Here is a 22,855-nt window from a genome sequence, read left to right as displayed (position 1 = left end):
TGAGCCACCCAGTCATCCCAAATCTTACATTTTTATACTTCATTTGCTGAACACAAATGTCTTAACTAAAAGTAATATTCTAGGCTCTCAAGAGTTAACAATACACAAGACAGACCCTGTCCTCATGAAGCTTATATTCCAGTGGAGAGAAAAACATAATAAACAGTGAAAAGAATAAGCAAGCAAGCAAACAAATCAGGTAATATCTAGTAATAGCCAATACTATGAAAGATATAAAACTAAGTATTAGGCTAGACAATGACTTGAGGGTACAATGTCATTACACAGGATGGGCAGAGAAGACTCTGGCAGAGGTGGCATTCGAGCAGAGCCCTGAAGTGCAAAAAGAAGTCTGCCGTGTTTAGATGTAGAGGAAGTGTATTCCAGGAAGAAGAAACATCAGGTGCAAAGGTCCTGAGGTAGCTATGACCTCCAGATGGTCAAAGAAGAAAAAAGCAAGCCAATGGGGCAGGCAGGCAGGAGAGAAGCAGGCACTGTATGCCAAACCATACAGGGCTGCAGCCTCGGTAAGGAGATTGAGAGTTTTCCTAGTGCAACAGTAACTCCCTGAAGGGTTCTCAGCAGAGGAAGGGCCTAATGTGACATGATTTATACTTTAGCACTTGGGCTGCTTACATGGAGAACCAATTCAGAATGTGGAAATTAATTCACAGATTTCAATATAACAAAGAGCTGAGATGCTTCTTTCTATTCCCACCTATTTTTCTTTTACACTGGTTCTTTTGTCAACCTTGAACTTCTGTGGATATTTTAGGAGGAGGGAGACCAAGGAATCTAGTTCTCTTTCCTTTGCCAAGTTGGCGACCCAACGAGTGAGAGGTCTCTTTACATAACGGTGCTTATAGGGATGTCATCTTAGCATGCACGTGAAAGGCCAGGTCAGCTAGGGACGTGCTTATCCAGATGCAGCCAACATCAGCCATGGGGAAAAACTGGAGATGGGAATGCTGACAACAACCACAACATCATAAACCCAAGATACCTATCCCATGATGGAAATAAAGTTACTTTATCATGTAGGGTGGATGGTCTCTCCACGCATATGCTGGATTAAGAAACGGTAGGGGGAAACCATCACCTACAGGGATATGTACGTTCCCTGACCCAAAAGGACACCAGTATCCTTCCTTCTAAACTCATAAAATAGGTATGCCTTAGTTAAAATTCCTGAAGGTGAAGGACACAAAAATTTAAGTCACCAGTCAGAACTTGATTCAACTGGAAAGAATGAGCACACCTGCCACCAGATTTCTCTCTGTACATAATCTCTTTAGGCAGGATTCCACACAGATTTCAAAAGCTTTCTTCATAAATATTGCTAAGAGACATCCCCAAAATCACTGACATTTTTTAGAGAAATTTCCCCTTTTCCCTCTCATGTTCTTAGAACCAAAGAACACTACATGCAGAGGAAGATTTTCACTGAAAGAAGAAAAAAATTACATTATTTTCAAGAAAAACAGAAGCCTGATTTGCATCGCTCGAGGGAAAAAAAAAGTATTGAGGAAGGAAGGGTTTTAGTGATAAAAGTGCTAATTAACAAATTTAGACAAGGACTAGAAATGAATAGTCTACTATCTTGAACTTCTATAGTTTAGGTAGGAGGTTGTTAGTAATTTTTCCTTAATTGGCTCTAAAATATTGTTTGTATACTTAGTGAAAATTAGGAGGAAGGAAAATTATTGTAAATGCAAATTCAAAGGACTCTGGGGGGGTTAGACAGGTAATATAAATATTATGTGGTTAGGTGTACAACAGTAGGAAGGAGTAGATTGTGTATCAAAAAGCATTTTAAAAAATACTGTTGGAGGGGCGCCTGAGTGGCTTAGCTGGATAGGCGTCCAACTCATGATTTCGGCTCAGGTCATGATCTCAGGGTCCCGAGATCAAGTTTCAAGTCAGGCTCCATGCTCAGCAGGGGGTCTGCTTGAGATTCTCTCTCCCCCTCTTCCTCCCGCCCCCCCCCCACCAACTCCCTGTGCTCACTCACTCTCTCTCAAATAAATAAATCTTTGGGGGGAAAATGCTGTTGTGGGGCGCCTGGGTGGCTCAGTTGATTAGGCACCTGACTCTTGATTTCAGCTCCGGGCATAATCTCAGGGTTGTGAGATCAAACCCCAAGTCAGGCTCCATGCTTGAGATATTCTTTCTCTCTCCCTCTCTGCCCCTCCTTCTGTCCCTCTCTAAAATAAATAAATAAATAGAAAAAAAAAATAAAAAATAAAAAAAAAATAAAATAAATAAATATTTGGGTGGGGGGAATGCTGTTGTAGGGGCAGCTGGCTGGCTCAGTCAGTATAGTATGCAACTCTTGATCTTGGGGTTGTGAGTTCAAGACCTACATTGGATATAGAAATTACTAAAAAGTAAAATCTTTAAAAAAATATATTATTGTAGCCACAAAAAACATCTATTTGGGTTTAATTTTGCTTAGAGGCAAGCATTTACTGCTGCTGACATGGCATACAAGTTGGCAAGTTTAAGTTAACTAAGTGTACCTAGATCTATTCCCAAATCCTTAAAGCTGAGAGAGAAGGCCTTTGCACTCAAGCTCCGAAACTGGCCCTGCCTACCCCTCCAGACTCCCTGCTTCCCAATCTTTTTTTTTTTTTTTTTTAGATTTTATTTATTTATTCCTGAGAGACACAGAGAGAAAGACAGAGACATAGGCAGAGGGAGAAGCAGGTTCCCTGTGGGGACCCTGATGCAGGACTTGATCCCAGGACCCCAGGATCACGCCCTGAGCCAAAGACAGATGCTCAACCACTGAGACACTCAGGCATCCCACTGCTTCCCAATCTTGAGATGCCTTAGAACACGGGAGGGACTGTTAAAAACATCACACATGTGATGTGGTGCAGGGGAGGGTCTAGAACAGCACCATCCAATAAGAATATGATGTGAGCCATGTTCAAAGGGATAAAACAAATTTTAATAAAATGCATCATTTAACTCAATTCATCCAAAATGTCATTTCAACATGTGATCGATTTTAAAAATCATTGGTGAGATATTTCATGGTCTTTTGTTTGTATTAAGTCTCTGAACTCTAGTGTATTTTTAATACACACACCACACCTCAGTTTGGACTGGCCAGATCTCAAGTGCCCCCCCATGACCAGTTGCCACCATGTTGGACAGCACAGATCCAGCACAAAAGCAAGGCTCCCACTAGCTGGGCAGGGCCATGGCAAGTCTTTGGCTCTTCCCCATGGGTTTGCTCATCTGATACAAGATGACTCTCCGAGCCCTAAAGGTATAAGGAGTTCTGTCTCTTTCTGAGAAATAGCTATATCAAGTCATTTTTAAAATAACAAATACAAAAAAATAAAATAAAATAAAATAAAATAAAATAAAATAAAATAAAATAAAATAAAATAAAATAAAATAAATAAAATAACATATACAGGGACACCTGGGTGGCTCAGTTGGTTAATTGTCTGCCTTCAGCTCAGGTCATGATCCAAGGGTCCTGGAATCGAGCCCCACATTGGGCTCCTTGCCCAGCAGGGAGCCTGCTTCTCCCTCTCCTCCCCACTCATGCTCTTTCTCACTATCTGTCTCTCTCTCAAATAAATAAATCTTAAAAAAGTAAATAAATAAGATAACAGATACATAGATGAAGGAAAGAATGAATATGCGAACAGGTCAATTATGGGTTACTGTCGCTGATGCCATCATCTAGCTGAGAACCGGAGCAGCTGGAGCAAGTTCATTGTTGTAACTTGTATAGATAAAAAAATGTTTCCTTACAGCAAGTCTAGGAATCTGAAAGGAGGGGCGAGAGGTAAGAAAAGCTGCTGCTGAGAGTTCCATGTTGCCAGATAAATCATCATTTACATGACAACAGAGATTCACTAAACAAGTTGTTACATAATAACCCCCTGAGAATTTTAAATGCATTGGCAATAAATTTAATGCACACATCACTTATGCACAGATTGTAAATTCAAAGTATCTGTTATTGATTTATTTGACATTGTTCTTTAATATGGAGTCCGTTTCTGCAATTGGCTTCTCAGGAAAGATATAAAGGAAGAAATGTCAAGCAGGTGGAGGAATTTAGGTTGGTATAAAAGTTCAGCTGAATCTAGTTGTAATATCTTCATTTTCGTGGATTCAAATTACTTGCCCAAATTCTTAGCCAGGCCATTTAAAAACCATCTAATGTTTTTAGAAAACAGAGACGATCAGAAATCTGCAAAGCTGTTTCTTCTACTTTTAACACACGAAAAACAAAACAAATCTTATACCGAGTCTCCATAAATCCTGACTTGATAGAAGCCTTCTAATCACAACTCCAGGGGCAGAGTGAAACCAGTAGAACAGCTATGACATTACCTGGTAAGACGCTGCGGTTATCCACACACATGGAGAAGATGCGCTCATACACGAGCTTTCCTGGGGACAAAAGGCCATATGGCGTTAGCATCACTCTCTTCAGGAGCAAACGTTAAATAAACGTTTGTTAATTAGGGACAGAGATGGCATTTCCCAGAGCACTTTAACTTATGATAGTATGCTGCCACCCAGTGGGACAAATTTTAAGCAACGTTTCTTTTGTTTATGTTTTTAATAAAACGAGGGGACTTGTTCTTTCTGTGACGCAGGAAAGTCATCCTTCTCCCCTTAGGGTGGGAAGCTTACAGCCAAAGGGACCACAGGTACCTCCATTCACTCAACACTGAACAGTCACGTTATGCTTCTAAGTCAGAGGCTGCAAATGGGCAGCCTGTGCGTGGAAACCAGCCAGGGGTCCATTTTGTTTGGCCCACAACACCAAGGCTCATGAAATGCTTTAACATTTTTTTTAATTAGTTGCCAAGAGGGAAAAACTTTCATTCATGTGAAAGACCAGGTTTCCTGCTTCTTCACAAATGATATGCCAAAGATGGCCCATCTCCCTACAGGACAAAAATGAGCTACGACAGATCAGTAACCGCCACTCCAAATGGCATATGTAGCACCCAGTTTGTCCCCATCTCCACCACACTGCATCTCAGCAACTGCCTGCTTCACTCAGGTATATGATCTGCCTGAAGCATCAAAATTTGAGATTCAACTAGCAAGTGCTAAAAGGGTAGAAACTTGTGTCTGTTCTGTTCACAGATATATCTTCAGTACTAAGATCAGTGCCCGGCATACCATGGATGCTCAGTATTTATTAGATGCATAAACATATTTCAGGTGATGTGGGTCATAGGTCACTGCTGCAACTATTAAAATCGCTGCTGTAGCTGAAAAGCAATCATAGACAATGTATAAACAAATGGAGGTGGCTGGTTGTGTTCCAATAATAATAAAACTTTATTTACAAAAAACAAGTGGGCAGGGGCATCCCCGGTAGCTCAGCGGTTTAGCACCACCTTTGGCCCAGGGCGTGATCCTGGAGACCTGGGATCGAGTCCCATGTTGGGCTCCCTGCATGGAGCCTGCTTCTTCTCCCTCTGCCTGTGTCTGTGCCCCTCTCTCTCTCTCTGTGTCTCTCATGAATAAATAAATAAAATCTTAAAAAAAAAAAAAAAAAAGAAACAAGTGGGTAGGGTAGATTTGATCCACATGTCACCCCTTCATCTAGCACTAAAAGCTTTATTCTGTCTGTGGTACTGTGGAAAACGCTATCAACATTGAAGGGATAGAAATTATAGTTCTATTCCTTTCCTGGAGCCTCCCCAAATTACCTTTAATGTCAAAAGTATTTCCCTGAGCTCGTGTTATTACCCCCCCCCCCCGCCCTATGACCCCATCATTCAGGGAAGCAAAGAATCACACATGGGAAAAGAGACAGGAAGTTCTAAGAACATGGAGTCAAATGACTTCACCAAGAAATGACACAAGGCTAGTACAAAGGGCAGGAAGCCATCCAACAGAAGAGAAGCCATCCAGATGCCTCTCCCAGTATGGAGTACTTACGTTACAATTACATAAAGATACTTGTTGAAAAGGCACATTGCTGGTGCCCACCTCAGAGCTAGCGAAAAATAGTATTTTGTAGGGGGAGGACTAGCAATATGAATTTTGAATAACCTTGCTAGGGAATTCTTACATACACCCAAGTGTGAGAATCATGGATTTAGACAAGCACCATGGGTCTCTGAGCTAAAATTTGCCGTGGGTGTGGGAATCAGGAATCCCTAAAAATAGTAACAAGCCTCCCTCCTCCCTCTGAACCACACTGGTCCCTAACCTCAGCTAAACACTCAAAGCACCTGGGGGGCACCTGAAAATAGGCTGGTGTCTGTGTCTGTCCCTAGAGGTTCTGACAGAATTGATCTAGGGTGCAGCTTGACCACTGGGAGTGTTTGGGGGGTTTTTTTGTGTGTGTTTTTTAAGATTTTATTTATTTATTCATGAAAGATAGAGAGAGATAGGCAGAGATATAGGCAGGAGAAGCAGGCTCCCTGAAGGGAGCCTGATGCAGGACTCAATCCCAGGGCCCCGGGATCACGACCTGAGCCAAAGGCAGAGGCTCAACCACTGAGCTATCCAGGCGCCCCTGGAATTGTTTTTAAAGCTTCCCAGGTGTGCAGCCAAGGATGAAAACCCCTGCTCTATACCATCAGTTCAACTGAGAAGTTTCCAGGAAGCCTCAAGAGAACAAACTTCAGTTTTCAGAGCCACTTGCCTTTTTCCCCCTGGTAGGAAGTGTTTTCCTTTACCTGCAGCCAAGGGCCTCCTCTCTGATGACCACAGAACAAGGTACTGGACGGTATACAGTTTTACCTTGGGCCATCACACAGCAAACCATGCTGGGCAGCTGTGTAACCTCTCACCTGCTATGGTCCATGGACCAGACTGAAAAGCACAAAACACCTTTACTTCCTCCATAAGAAGCCCACCACCCCTCTAAAACCACAAGCAATTTTTATACTTTACGTTCATATGCTAAGAGGCCTTGAACTACAAAATCATCTTTGGCCAAACGAGTTTGGTGAATTTTGTTTTCCTTTGTTACAGTAATAGACAATGGTCTTGAGAACTAACACCCAATCCTAGATTTACTGCCTTTCCTAACTTGCCATCTTATGAATCAAAAAACACTAAAATAAGTAAGTCATGGCAGTAGCAGCCACTAACATTTTCTGAACACTTAACTTTGTACCAGAGACTGTTCAAAGTCACTTACACTGATCCCGCCAGCAAGCTCTTGGGAAAGGAAAAACAGGACATGCTTCCTATGCATTCTCTTAATTAATTCCCTCCAAACACCCCCAGAGGCAGGACCTATAATGCCCATTTTACAGGGGAAGAAACCAAGGCTCAGGTGTACGCGACTCAAGAACAGGAGACACAGGCATGGGACAAAGGCCAGCTCTGTGCTCGGTACTTCTGGAAGAGCTCCAGCATGAGCCTTCACCTGTGCACAAGCTCAGAGCCACGTCCCACAACCCTGCCCAGCAACCTGGGTTAGTCACATCAACCATTAAGCACCTGCCCGCACACCATCAAGCAACCTGCCTACAGAGTAGTGTTACAACCCTGCATGTGGGAAGGATCTCAGCGCTCTGACCTTCCACCCAAGTGAGGCAGATCCCCACTCCTTTTGTAAAAGGTGAAAAACGTGCATTCTGTTCCACACAGAGCACAACAGAGTCTCCTGGAGCACCTGCAGCGGTGCTGCCTCCCGATCCTGAGGAATGTTATTCGCCACCACATCCTGACTAGAGCACCACTGGGAGCACTGTCTGGAAGTGGAGGAAGGAGAATGGTGTTGAAAGCTGGTACCTCATTTGAATGTTTGGTTTTAAAAAAGAAAAACATCCCCCTGATTCAAAATTCAAAAAAAGGCTTCGGTAACGGAGGGAAGTTTCTCTCTGGCCCATCCCTATCCACCCCACTGCCCCTGCCGGCCTCTGTGGGCTCCTGCTTCCATTCAATTTCTTGGACAAATTCCTTCTAATTGTTCTTCAGGCAAACCAAAGTGAATGTGAACCAGTATCCTAATCTCTCCTTTCTTACACAAAACAGAATATACTCCATGGCTGTTCTGTGTCTTGACTCTTTCACGTGACAACATAGATACCCTGGAGATCTCTCCACACTGGAACATGGAGCATGTCCTCACTCGTTCTTATGGGCTTCCTCTGCTCCAGGGTACCAATGGACCATCATTAATTTAACTGGTCCCCTACTGATGGCCACTTGGGTTGTTTCCAGGGTTCTGCTATCACCAATGGGATGAGTTCCCAGAGGTGAAGTTGCCAGGTCAAACGTACACACATTTGTAATTTTCACGGAAAGCAAAATCTCCCCTGTGAGCCAAGTACAAGAGAAATAAAACAGGTCTTTGACTACAGAGAGAACTCAGGGGATGCCTGCATGGCTCAGGGGTTGAGCATCTGCCTTCGGCTCAGGTTGTGATCCCAGGATGATGTTGCAAGAAGCCGCACAAGAGCTGCCTTGTCAGTCCAAGCACGAGAGGACTGTTGGCTTGAGCTCAGGTGTTCCCAGGGAAGACTGATAAAAATGGACAAAGTGGAGAGAGACCTAGGAGACCAAAGAGTGGATTGGCAGACCAGACACAAGGTACAGGGGAGAAGACTCTCAGATTTCTAGCTTGGGCGCAGGGTGCTGCCATTCCCTAGGACAGAAACCCACTTGGGGTGCTGGGAAGGGAAGCTGAGTTCAGTTCTGACAAAGTGAGTTCCAGACACTGTGACATGGCAAGGGATGGGAGCGGGTTTAGACAGGATGTGTGCTTCCTCCCCCATCCCTCCCACCCCACCCTAACTTCACTCGCTTGCTTCACTAGCCTATCAGAAGCTTAGAAAACACATAATTTAAGATTCTCTCAAAAACAGCACCCTTGTTACTGACTGGGGAGCAGCGGGGTGGCTTGATCTCCCTTGTGTTTCACTCAATTACTTGAACCACAACAGAAATTAAAGCAACAACACTACCACTCAATGTCTGGCAAAACAAATGTATTTCCTAGATTGGAAGATGAATAGGACTAGTACTTACCAAATGTATCGAGTATGTCGGTGATAAGGACAAATTTGCTTGGGTAGAACTGAATAACACTTGTGTCCGAAAGAAGCTTTGAACACTAAAAAAAAGAGAAGTGAAAAGGAAATTCACTCTGTCATGTCGGACTTGGTTGCAATGCTCCAGGCCTGGAAAATTCATTTCTACAAACTAGTGCAGGTGTTTACCATGTGCCAAGCCTCATGCAAGACACTGGAGACATAATGAGAAGCAAAACCACTGTCCTCTTGACACAGGGGGGCCAGGCTGCTCACTACAGAGCCTCTTATGGAAAGACACCATCACCTCCCCCCAAGGAAGCCAGAGGACTGAGGAATCTTATCCAGAAGAGTTTTTGCTTATACACCCAATGATGACTCCACCTTTGTTCCAAGTACTTTTCAGCATGGCTTGCTCTGGTTTATATCAGAATGGTCTTGACTCTTAAAACATCCTTTTCTATGAAATGACCCCATAAGCACATCTCCAGGATTTCTTAAACTAACGTTTGGGTTTTTAAGTACAGTTGACACACAATGTAACATCAGTTTCAGGTGGACAACATAGCCCCTAGACAACTCTCTATGTAATGCTATGCTCACAAGTGTGGCTACCATCTGTCACCATAAAACATTATCACAATAGCACTGACTATATTCCCTATGCTGTACCTTTTATCCCCATAGCATCTATTATTTATCTTCACTTTAAAATTTTCCTCTAAAAGGAAACTGGACAAGTTTCAAAGAGCACATGTTTCTCTGCAACTACGATATGCAATATTGGGAACACTTTGGCTTTGCAGGGATTCACTCAATCCCTATGCCTGTATCACTCACGCCAAAGTGCTATCAACATGTTCAGCTTGCCTTTTTTTTTTTTTAACACACCGAGAGAGAGAGAGAGAGAGAGAGAGAGAGAGAGAGAGAGTGCGCGTGTGCGTGAGTGCCAGGAGGGGCAGAGGGAGAAGAGAGAATCCCAAGCAGGCTCACACTTAGCACGGAGCCCGACGTGAATTGGGGCTCAATCCCATCACCCTGAGATCACAACCTGAGCCAAAATCATGAATCAGACTCTCAACCAACTGAGCCACCCAGGAGCCCTGACACATTCTAAACCAACTCTTAATGCAAGACTACAGCCACACAACATAGCCCTAGACACCCCAGATTAAATCCTCTTTTATGAGCAGAAACAAAAAACCTATTTCTTCTTTGAAGAACAAAGCTTAATGCCCCTGATATCTTGACAAATTCAAAAGTCAGCACAAGGAACTAAATAACTCGCCAGACTCTATCATTCCAATGCTTGACCTTCAGGTACAAATACGTCACTTAAAAACAAAAGACACTTGGACCTTTAGAAGGAGTCCTTTAATATGCATTTCCCACGTGCAGAGAATGGAAATAATGTGTATCAGATGGAGAGGTGGCCTGATACAGGTTTTCAGCTTGGAACTGTTACCTAGTTTCCAACTTGTTACATTCATCAAGGGTCTTCTCAGTATTACAGCCTAAAGGTAAACAGCGTTTCTGATTGTGAAACATTGTCTTACAGCCCAAATGTTAGTGGGGGGTAGGGCCGAAGGGTGAGGGGGATGTAAGCTGTTAAAACAATGGTGTTGACACCAAACGTGGCATTTGGACATTCATAGAAGTCCACTTCCTGATGCCTTGCTTTGTGTTCTTCATATGCCCTTTATGTGAGCTCCAACTTAAACAATTGCCCCATGAGATTTCAGGGCTTGGAAAAAGCAAACAATTCTGAATCCTAGTGACTGTTTACAATACACAGCCCTTGGTTCCTAGGGATGTGACGTCTCCTGAGTTCCTACTCAGAGCCCCCCAGAGAGGAGTTACTGCCCAGTGGTGAGGTGGGAAGCCAGAATTCAAACAGAAGACTTCAAATTAAACACAGCTGGGGCTTCCCAACATCTGCGTACTGATTTTTCTCCCAAGCTGGTATCACAGAACATCGATTTTACTCAAGAGAACAGGAAGCAGAATTTTTTAAGTGCGCAGTTAAAGTCGTAATTATGGCCCACATTGAAATCCCCCCTTTAAATCACTAATTTGAAGATGCCAGTTTTTTAAAGCTTTGGTGCAGTTTCCAAAATTAACATCAGGCCTGCTAGGGTGTGTGTGTGTGTGTGTGTGTGTGTGTGTGTGTGTGTGTGGAAATTATGGATTCCCTGGGCACCTAGGTGGTTCAGTTGGTTAAGTGTCTCCAACTCTTGATCTCAGGGTCGGAGATCTGAGTCTTGAGTCTGAGCCTTGTGTTGAGCTCCGTGCTGGGCATAGAGCCTACATTTTAGAAAACAGAGGTGGGCACCTGGGTGGCTCAGTGGGTGAGCATCTGCCTTCAGCTCAGGTCATGATCCTGGGGTCCTGGGATTGAGTCCGCATCAGGCTCCCCGCGGGGAGCCTGCTTCTCCCTCTACCTATGTCTCTGCCTCTCTGTGCGTGTCTCTCATGGATAAAAATATATATATATATATATATTAAAAAAAATAGATTCCTTACTCCATGTCAAACCTACTGGTCAAAACCTTCAGCCAAGGTACCAGAGAATAGGCATTTTTGACAAAGGCTCCAAGTGACAGCTGCACTAGAACCCAGGATACACTGGGTTCGTGAGACCCACAACCTGCAGCGTCCTCCAAATGGACTAAGGAACCTACAGCCCCCAGGTTCTCAGCTTCAGAATCATCTGGGGAACTTTTAAAAATAATGCCACCTGGATCCCACTCCCAGAGATTATGATCAAGCTGGTCTGGGCACAGCCCAGATTCAGGACTTTTTTAAAAGCTCCCAAGGGATTCTGATGTGCAGCCAAGGTGGAGAAGCACTGTGGCAGACACTTCCTCAATAGCTGACTGATAAATTACTCTGCCTGAAATACTTGCTATGGAAAGGATCAGCACTGCTGGAAAAGTACTAAAAAGGGTGTTTTTCATTTGTTTCCAATTAGCAACATCCTACAAGGACACTAGGCAATTTCTAGAACATATGTGTGTGTGTGTGTGTGTGTGTGTGTGTGTGTATTTGAATAGCCAAACAAAATGAAGTAAAACATAGCCTATGGCCACGTACTAAGAAAGGAAGATGGGCTGAATGAAGTAAGCAGACTAATTAATCAGAGGATAATTACTATTGAGAATACATGGGAAGGGATCCCTGGGTAGCGCAGTGGTTTAGCGCCTGCCTTTGGCCCAAGGGCGCGATCCTGGAGACCGGGGATCGAATCCCATGTCGGGCTCCCGGTGCATGGAGCCTGCTTCTCCCTCTGCCTGTGTCTCTGCCTCTCTCTCTCTCTCTCTCTCTCTCTCTCTCTGTGACTATCATAAATAAATTTTTAAAAATTAAAAAAAAAAAGAATACATGGGGAAAAAATCCTAAAAATAAGAAAAATACAAACATAACATAAAAATACAAACAATATGATAGAAAAAAATGTGCAGAAAGAATCAACAAAAGCCACTTTACAGAGAAGGAAACCCCAATGGCCAATAAATGTGTGAAAAGAGGCTCAATCTTATTATAATCAGAGAACTGCAAATTAAAACCACAATACAATATGATTTTATTACTTCCTAAATTCGAAAGATTAAAACAGAAAGTCTGCTCATACCAAATGTTGTTAGGATGCTCAACAGCACAGACTCACACCATCCCACAGCTGCTACGAGCACATGCTGGCACAGCTATGCTAGAAAACAATTTGGCATTGCCTGGTAAAGCTGAAGAGGCACATGCCCTGCACCCAAGCAATTCTACTCTCAGGTATGGACTCCCATCTCCAGAGAGGCCAGCAGACACATCCAAGAATGATCACAGCAACACCATTCACAACAATGAAAAAAGGAAAAACCAGATGCCATCAACAGAAAGAAATGATATATCTTTTACACATCAGTAGACTCACCACTGTTAAGATGGCAAATCTAACCAACTTTGTAAAGCCAACACAATCCCTATCAAAATCCCAGTTCTTCAGGGGGAGGGGTGCAGGTAGTAGACAGAAATTGACAGGCTGATCCTAAAAAAAAAAAAATCACATGAAAATGCAAAGGACCCAGGATATCCAAAATACTTTTGGGAGAGAAAAAAAAAAAAAAAAAAGAACCCAGTTAAAAGATTTACACTAAACAGTTTCAAAAGTTACTGGGGACACCTGGGTGATACAGTTGGTGAAGTATCCAACTCTTGGCTTTGGCTCAGGTCCTGATCTCAGGGTCGTGAGACCCAAGCCTCTCATTGGGCTCCACCCAGCATGGAGTCTTTCTTAAGATTCTCTCTCTCCCTCTCCTCCTCCCGCGTACACTTGCACACTTGTGCATGCCCTCTCTCTAAAATAAATAAATCTTAAACAAAAACAAAACCCTCCCCTAAAGCTATGGTAATCAAGACAGTATGGTACTAGCAATAACGACAGACTTATACAGATTTATGGGATTGACTTATAAGTCCAGAAATAAACCCTTACATCTATGGTCAGGTGACTTTTGATGAAGGTGCCAAAATAATTCAATAGAGGAAAGACAGCTTTTCCAACAAACACTGATGGAACAACCAGATATGCACATGTGAAACAAATAAATCTAGACCCTTATACTGGATAGAAAAATCACTTTGAAATGGACCATAAACCTAGATGTAGGAGCTAAAATATAAAACTTCTAGAAGAGGGGTGCTTGCCTGGCTCAGTTGCTAGAGCATGCGACTCTTGATCTTGGGGTTGTGAGTTTGAGCCCCCCAAACTATAGAGATTACTTAAAAATCTTAATAAAAAAAAAAAAAACCTCCTAGAAGAAAACAAAAAAATTCTCACAAACTAGGATTAGGAGAAGAGTTATTAGCTAGAACTCCAAAAGTCTGAGCCAAAAGAAAGACAATTGATAAACTGGATTTCACTAACATTAAAAACTCTTCCACTTCAAAAGACATTATTCTGGAAATGAAGACAAGCCACAGACTAGGAGAGGATTCCTGTAGATCAGCTACTTGATGAGGAACTTTTTTTTTTTTTTTAAGATTTTATTTATTTATTCATGAGAGACACAGGGAGAGGCAGAGACATAGGCAAAGGGAGAAGCAGGCTCTGTGCAGGGAGCCCAATGCGGGACTCATCTCGGGATTCCAGGATCACGCCCTGGCCGGAAGGGAGGTGCTCAGCCACCCAGGCGTCCCAATTGATAAGGAACTTGTATCAAGGATAAAGAATTGTTACAACTCAACAAGAACATAATGTAATTTTAAAAATGAGCAAGTCTTTTTCAACACACGTTTGGCTAACATAAATACGAAAATGGCCAAAGAGCATATGAAAAGAAGCTTAACATCATTGGTCTCCAGGGATTGCAAATTTAAACCACAAAGGAGATACCACTTCAAACCCACTAGGGTGGCTATAACCGAAGTGAGAGTAAGGCAAGCATTGGAAAAGATGCAGAGGAAATGGAACCCTCATGCCCTGCTGATGGGGTTTCAAACGCAAAACATTTTGGCCATGTCTCAAAAAGTTAACACATTCCCTTATCATAAGACTCAGCAATTCTACTCCTAGGAATCCACCCAAGAGAAATGAAAGCATATGTCCACACAAATGTTCACAAGTGACATCATTCATAACAGCCAGAGTAGAAATGACCTCAGCGCCCATCAAGTTGTTAACAGGTAAGTAAAATGTGGTTCTCCATACAACGGAGTACTAGTCAGCAGTAAAAAGTTACAAAGTATTGATATACTACAGCGTGGATAAACCGCAAACACGTAATGATAAGTGAAAGAATCCAGACTACATATTGAATGATCCCTATGCATAAAATATCCAGGCAAGGCGAATTTATAGTCAGAAAGCAGACTGGTGGTTTTCTGGGGCTGGAAGTGGCAGGGTCTGACTGCAAATAGGCCTGAGGGAATTTGAGGGAGGGGGGTAAGAAAATGCTCTAAAACTGAGTTGTGTAATAGTTGAGTAACTTACTAAAAATTACTGAAATACATTTCAGTAAAATTACTATACCAGAGGATCCCTTATCACAGAGCAAATAAGGTGAACTGTGCATATTTCTCCAGACTATGCCCCTTAAGACTCTCTTTTTTGGTTAAAGAAGCAGTCCTTAAAAAGTATGGAAAGTCAGTTACTATTCACCAGATGTGGAGTTAATGAAACACTTCCATGGTTCTTTCCTTTGAGAAGACAGGAATCAAATCTTCTCCAGATGTAAACTCTTGGACATCAAGTTCTCTACACTACAATTCTTTATGGGGAGATGTTGCCAATGAAAATACTTTAAAGAAGCACGTGTCAGTTTAGATATTTTCTTACTTGAGCCACTCAGCAAGCAACTCCCATCACGCATCCAGGATGAGAGAACTCTTCTTCAGGAGTATTTACTTTGTAAACTAATGACTGTGATCCAGGGGAAATGAGCTTGGGTTTGCCTCTGTCATGAAACACCACACACACACACACACACACACACACACAAAGCAATACAAAGTGTCATCTTAAAAGACTTCAAGTACCCAGTGTAAAGACTGCCAGACTCTAACCTTCTCTCCAAATAAAAAGGTGAGAAAACAAATGTCACACTGCCATGACGTCAAGAGCAGGACTGTCCTTTTGAAAACTAAAACGGCTGCTCAGAAATTTTGTGAACTCTGCTCTGAAAATCATAATGAACACATGAGTCCTTTTAGAGTGTACTTCTGAGCATGTTTTGCCAAGAGAAGATGATCTGACGGGTCAAGAAACAGAATAAGCTGTTTTCCTTACAAAACTTGATCTTGTGATCCAAGAGTTGTCACAGATCAGCAAATTTGGCAAAAAAAGGATTCAACAAATGTACCTCTCCTAACACCATAAACATGTTTTGTCACGTAATTATGCAGAATCTGAGCCAAAAATGCATATACCAGCGGCACAGAACAATTAGTCCCAAAAATACAAAGGAAATCTGATCAAGGAAAACCAAGACAGTTGGCCAATCTTTAGTCATACAAATCACAAACGTGTCAGCAGCTGTATCAGGGCCAGTGAACCTTGCAATCCACGGTGTATGTTGGGGGCGGGGGGATCATTAATTCCATAATCCAAGCTGAATGTCCTAGAACTGTGCAGTATACAACCTGTGCAGCTGTACATGGTGGCCCTGGGATTAGCCATCTCATAAAAACACAGATTTCACCATCATGGCCTTTCACAGGAAGTATGTGAAAATGGAACAAATGAAAAAAAAACTAGGGTAAGGCCCTGAAGGCAGGCCTCTGAAAAACCCTAATTATCTATAAAAGAATTTTACATAGGAAATTCTGAGGGGAAAAAAACAAAACAAAACAAACAGTAGACCTGACCTGGATGACTATTTTTAGAGCTTTCACTTTCTGGTCCGAGGCCCAGGCATCCTTCAGCGACTGGTTGAGCTCCTCTATGCGGTTCACATAATCCTGTTGAGTCAAATTCAACAGCTCCTTTTGGGATCCCTGTGGGCAGAAAGTAGGAAGGTGTAGGTATACAAGGAAAAAACATTATTTGGCCACTACCCCATGAACAATCCTGAGTATTAGCTGAGCTTTGGTCTCCAAGTCTTTTTCATACCCCCATCAGGACTGATAGCATCATCTTGCGACTAAAGAGGTTCTTTGAGTTTTCTGCAGACAGGCAAAGTGCAGGCACTCAGCCTGGCCTTGGAGCAAGTCAGACCTAAGTCAACCCCCAGCTCGGCAACTTACTGGCTGTCTGATTCCAAGTGAGCTACTTCCTCCCAAAGCCTTGTCTTTAACAAAGAACAGGACTCACCTCATTCAACAAATAATCAGTGGGATCTACCTTGAGCCAGGCTTGGGACAGCAGATGCCCAAGACACAAGGATGAGCAAAAAGACATTATTTCTGCACTTAACGGAGTTTAATGTACAAAGGATGAGATGGATATTAATATAAACGGAGATAAAAGCTCCAGAAGAAACAATTCTATGAAAACCTCTATTATAGTTCACTGAATCTGAGGTGCCCCTTGTTTTGGAGGGTTTTTTGTTGTTGCTGTTAAGATTTATTTATTTGAAAGAGAACACCAGACAGAGATAGAGTGAGTGCAACAAGCAGAGGGGAAGGGCAAGGAGAGAAGGAGAGAGAGAAGCAGGCCATCCTCACTACCCCCACCGCCAAGCAGGGGGCCCAACACGTGGCTCGATTCCAGGACCCTGGGATCATGACTCGAACCAAAGGCAGACATTCAGCAGACTGAGCCATCCAGGAGCCCCTGAGATGCCCCCTGGAAGAAGCACAATTTTTTGTGTACCACTAAGGAAGGAAAAAAAATGCCAATCACAGGCATGCATTGAGACACACAGCCCAATTTCAAGGATATTCAAATATGGTGGGAAACGTTTATCTCAGAATGGAAGAAATACAGTAACAAATAAATGGACTCCAGACTGGGGGGTCAAGAATGGTTTCCTGGAGGAAGGGATGCCTGAGGCACTCACAGGTGTGTAGGTGTTACCGGACAATAGGGAAAGTGGGGTGCAGGGGCTCTTAATAAGACCGGGGGGAGGGCCTTCAGAACAGAGAGCAGACCACAACAAAAAGCTGTGGCAGCAGGAAAGCAGGACCATCACAGGGATGAAATCAACAATGAATGTAAAGACTTAGCACAGCCTTTGGCACGTGGTACCTGCCCGTTAATCCTTGGCTGTTGTTAATGCGCTATTTACAAAGCTCACAGGAGTGAGGGTCATACTAATCCATACGAGATCAGGAACCCAATCTTTTTAAAATTATATATGTGTGTGTGTGTATACACACACACATAAATATATACACACACATACATATACATACACATACAGTTATTTTGGAGGGAGCGGTGAGAAAGAGAGAAAGCATGAGTGGAGGAGGAGGGGCAGAAGGAGAGGGAGAAGCAGACTCCCTGCTGAGCAGGGACCCTGACACAGGGCTCGATCACAAGACCAGAGATGATGACCTGAGCCGAAGGCAGATGTCCAACCAACTGAGCCACCCAGGTGCCCACTCCCAGTTTTTTTATATCAATGTTCCCTGGAATCCAAAGTGAAGAACTCTATTAAAGAAATACATGGGGATCCCTGGGTGGCGCAGCGGTTTGGCGCCTGCCTTTGGCCCAGGGCGCGATCCTGGAGACCCGGGATCGAATCCCACATCGGGTTCCCGGTGCATGGAGCCTGCTTCTCCCTCTGCCTGTGTCTCTGCCTCTCTCTCTCTCTCTCTCTGTGACTATCATAAATAAATAAAAATTAAAAAAAAAAAAAAAAAAGAAATACATGCAGATGGTTCAGGAAATTTGGACCGATCCCAACTGGCCCCTGGAACTGCAAGATAGGGTTCCTCTTTGTCCCTCTGTAGTAGGAAGGGCCACGTGACTAATTTGGGCGAACGGACTATGAGCACAATGGCATGTGTCCCTTCTGGGCAGAGGTGGTGAGAAGTGACCCTTTTCCCCCTAGAAACCATCTCCTGAGATGGCAGCTCTCAAGATGGTGGTGTGTCTGTCACCTTCAGTGGACGAGTAAGAGAAGGAAGAAATAAACTTTTGTTCTGTGAAGCCATGGAGATAGTGGAGGTTCATTTGTTAGCTCAGTATAACCCAGCCTTGCCCTGACTCCTAAGCAGTGCCCGCCTGGAAGCCACAGGGCAGCCATCTGCTGCTGCGAACAAGGAGAAGCCAGAAAAATCAATCTGCAGTGGCGAAAGAGGGGGCAGGGCGAGGAAGGACAGGTATAGAGGCAGTGACAGGAGGCTACAGAGAACTGAGTGGCAGAGGACAGATGCCTAGGTGTCTGAGTGATTCTCTAGCTCCTGGTTCCAGACCGCTGTGCCCTTGGGTTCAGGGTAATGTCACCGTGTTCTTCAACAGAGCCCCCATTTGCAACTGACGCCAGCTCAAGTGACATTCAGATTGAAGAGCTTTGATTCAAATGCTCAGCAGTTCCCCTCCTGCCCGCCAAGGTTGGCTGAGGATACACAGACCAAGGCTCCCCGGGCACCTTAATTCAAAATGTGTTCCTTCTGAATTGGGAAATAAGGTAGCAGACTAAGAGACTTTGCTGAGCACCCAGCAGCTGTGGTCTCAGAGCTGGAAGGACCTTGAACCAAGGGACAAGATGCAGGACAGAGCGATGGCTCCTGCCACCACACGGCCCTTTGTGGATTTCAAAGCATCACCATTCGGTCCATACAACCATATTGGTTACCCCCATGTTCTATTTAGGGAAGTGGAGATAGGAAAGGGGAATGCCCAAGGGCACCCTGCTAATCAGCTAGGGCCTCCAGAATCAGGGTAAGCCAGTGGTGACAACAATGAACACTCACAGCACATGCTGGGTGCTGAGTATAGGCACTTCATATACGTTAACTTATTTAATTCCTATAACAACCCTAAGAGGCAGGTATTAGACAGCATCCCCCATTTTACAGATAATCAAACTGAGGCACAGAGTTGTTAAGCGCATTGCCCCAAATCCTGGAACTGCCAAACGGTAGAGCCAAGATTCAAACTCAGACTGCCTGGCTCCAGAGTCTGTCTTACTTACATCCTTACTAGGATGCTAGGGCAGCTTCTCTAAGTGACATTCCAGAGGATGCAAACTCACTTGACGCCAGGGGCCAGGCTAGGGTGTTCATGAGTGAATCGGGACAGGAAGGACTATAGAACCTGGATGGCACAGGCCCTGGTTAAATGCAGGAACGTGTACCCATAGTTTTCAGGCGGAATTCAAAATATATAGATACATACGTATACAGGTACACATACACACACATTTGGATTTATATGCAAAATTTACCAATTTTTAAGAGCTGGCAAAGGAGTCACATTCTCTAAAAGCAGATTTTCTGAAAGATTCCTTTCTGCAAGCCAGCAGAGCAGCTACACGCAGCCTCTGTACAAGGTATGATCTTTATACTATGCGAGGCGCTTCCCAGGGAGGTGGCTCCAGCTGGCTTTTCCAATTAGACCCTGTCCCCACACAACCCGGGTGTGCTAGGCATCGCAGTGACAAGACGCCTTCAGAAAACCAGCCCAGGGCAGCTCCTGTGTGCTCAGCCAACTGCACCACTGGCAGCTTTCCCTGGATCGGTTGGTGCCTCGGGAGGAATGAGCACAATGCAAGGCTTGGGAATTAATCAAAGAGCAGCCACTGGGATGCAGCTCACTTGGCAGAGGAAACTAAAGCGCCGACCCTCCCCGCGCTCAGCAAATGACTTGCTCACTCACCTCCTCAAAGTCATCCAGCTCCTCCAGCCTGGTGCGAACCTTCTCTGACATTGCGGATGTGGCAGTCCCGGCTTTGCCTAAACGGAATGGATTCATGTCACACAGGTGGCTTTCTCTGTCACCCACAACCCCAGGGGACGGCATCTTTCACTCTACACTTTATTCATCGTGAATAAGGAGGGCACAGAACAATTTCATTACAGACAACTCTGAGATGGTTATATAAGGATGTCGTTTTCACAAAAGTCCCACTGGCAACGTTTTTGCTGAGCCTCGGACTAACCATTCGGGCCAGCCTCGAAGTGGTTCCCCTCCACTGGATATTTACAAACTTTTCACTGAATCATTTGTTTCCTAAAGAAAGCCAGAAGAGAGAAGGATGCCAAAAATCCATCACGCAATTGTCTTCCACCAACAAAAGGCCCTCTCAGCCTCAGCGCAGGACTGTACTCTGCTCCTAAAACCACCACCTCACTGTCTGCCCAGCACCAGGGCTTCAAAGCTCTCTCTCCATGCAAACGGGGCTGGCCAGGCCTCCTCCCATCACCTGTCAGCACAGATGTCTGCCGTCCCATCCAGCTGCCAGCTGGCCCTCTGGCACCCCTCAACTCAGAAACCTTCCCCCGTCTGAAAGGGGCTTCTGTTCTGTTCTAGATCTGAGGTCCTCCTCCTGCCACCCAAACTCACTCTCAGGAACGGAAGTTCATTCTTTGAAGGCACCGGCTTTTTAGATCTGGTATAAACTCAAAGATCTGTCTGGGGTCAGGCTGAGAGCATGGTACAGTTATTTAATTACTAATGAATGACTACAAGTTTCCAAATAATGTTTTTCTTTTACCTCATTTCTACTTTTCCTTCAATTTGAAATATAATACATAGAGAAAATGCACACGTGTATATTTTAACAGATAACCAAAACACCTTGGGACCACCACCCAGGCCGATACGGCCTTGCTTCCTATTCACCATTATCTTTAGTCGATAAAATTGACCTTTGTTGTTGCACAGAGCTGGTGCCCTACTGTTTATTTTCCACCGTGTGACTACACCACAGTGCATTTCTTATTCTACTGCTGATGGATGTTTGAGTTATCTCCTGTTTGGGGCTACCGTGAACAACGCTGCTATGAACGTTTCTGTGTCTCCTGGTTCATATACGCACGTTTCTTCAGGGCAGTGCCTTCTCAGACTTTTACAGGAATCACTCAGATGAGTTAGCATGTGGATTCTGATTTTCAGTAAGACTGGCAGAGCCTGGGACACCTGGGTGGCTCAGCGGTTGAGCATCTGCCTTTGGCTCAGGGCGTGATCTCGGAGTCCTGGGATCGAGTCCTACATCGGGCTCCCTGCACAGAGCCTGCTTCTCCCTCTGCCTCTGCCTCTCTCTCAGTGTGTCTCTCATGAATAAATAAAATCTTAAAAAAAAAAAAGACTGGCAGAGCCTAAGACTCTGCACGTCTAATGACTCCCAGGTGATGTCAATGCTACTAGCCCTTGGACCACACTTTAAGAAAAACATAGGTTTGGGTAGAGTTGGAAAAATGCTTCCTTTCTGAAAAGGACCAAGATACTTTAGGTTTTGTGAGTCAAAGAGTCTCTGTTTTAACTACTCAATTCTGCCATCACAGCACAAAAGCAGCCAGACAATAGGTTACCAAACTGGTACGGCTGTATTCTAATAAAACTTTATTTACAAACTTAAACAGGGGCCAGACCTGCCTGCAGGACACAGTTTGCTGATTTCTGATCTAGAGTGTATCCTAATAGTAGAATTGCTGGGTCAAAGGGCTGGCCCAACTTCATTTTTAATAGATATCACAGAAGCGCTTTATACAGTGGTTTTTACCCTCCCACTGACAGCATTAGAGCTCCTGTTACTATTACCTCCTCAACAGCAAGTAATCTCATCTTGAGAAAGACTCAGTCTTTCTGGTCTTTCCAAACTGGCAGACATGGAACAGTATGATTTACTTTTTCGTGGTTTGTTGTCCACATTACAGCCCTACCAAAGGTGCTCCCACTCTCTTGATTACTAAAGTGTTGCCCGCACGTGCAGAGAAAGGGGAGAGCTGAATCTGCCATACTAGTGATTTGCATCCCAGTGGTACGTGAGCTGTGTCAGCTGCCTCCCAATCACCTGGGAGCTTCAAAAAAGCACTTCCCAGGGGTGCCCTGGTAGCACAGTCAATTAAGCATCCAATTCCTGGTTTCAGCCCAGGCTGTGATCTCAGGATCGTGAGACTGAGCCCCACGTTGAGCTCTGCACTCAGCAAGGAGTCTGCTTAGGACTCTCTCCCTCTGCCCTGCCCTCAACACCGCATGCACGTGTGCTCTTTCTCAAATAAAGAAATAAATCTTTAAAAAATGCAATAGCTGGATCTTACTCCTCAAGATAAATTCAGTAAGTGGAGTGGGGCCCAGGGGTCTATTTGGATAAAAGTTGCTCCGGTGACCCTGTTGCACAGCTAGCTTGAGGCAAAATGGTGCAGAGCTTCTGACCCTGTGTCCTGGCAGAAGAAACTGAGGACTGCAGTGTTCAGGGACCAGTGGCTGCTGAGACTGCTCCTGTCCCCAGCGCATCTGCCTTCTCACAAGGGATAAAGACCAAAGTAAA

The 22,855-nt window shown here is 44.1% G+C and overlaps 1 protein-coding gene across 6 annotated transcripts in view; it reads right to left on the bottom strand.

The window, feature by feature from the left end:
- Positions 1-22,855, bottom strand: part of VPS35L (VPS35 endosomal protein sorting factor like) — a 115,179-nt gene that overhangs the window by 77,968 nt on the left and 14,356 nt on the right. For 3 of the 6 annotated variants that reach the window (XM_072835958.1, XM_072835959.1, XM_072835961.1), the window contains 5 exons: positions 20,242-20,318; positions 16,344-16,472; positions 12,913-13,026; positions 8,986-9,070; positions 4,363-4,422 (listed from right to left, as the gene is read on the bottom strand). In XM_072835958.1, coding sequence (XP_072692059.1) covers positions 4,363-4,422; positions 8,986-9,070; positions 12,913-13,026; positions 16,344-16,472; positions 20,242-20,318 — 465 coding nt within the window. The remainder of the gene's footprint in view (positions 1-4,362; positions 4,423-8,985; positions 9,071-12,912; positions 13,027-16,343; positions 16,473-20,241; positions 20,319-22,855) is intronic. The other 3 variants (XM_072835960.1, XM_072835962.1, XM_072835964.1) reach the window with 1 other exon arrangement.

This window comes from Canis lupus, chromosome 8 (assembly GCF_048164855.1).
Source record: "Canis lupus baileyi chromosome 8, mCanLup2.hap1, whole genome shotgun sequence".
Taxonomy (NCBI): domain Eukaryota; kingdom Metazoa; phylum Chordata; class Mammalia; order Carnivora; family Canidae; genus Canis; species Canis lupus.
This window is presented reverse-complemented; position numbering and strand designations above follow the sequence as displayed.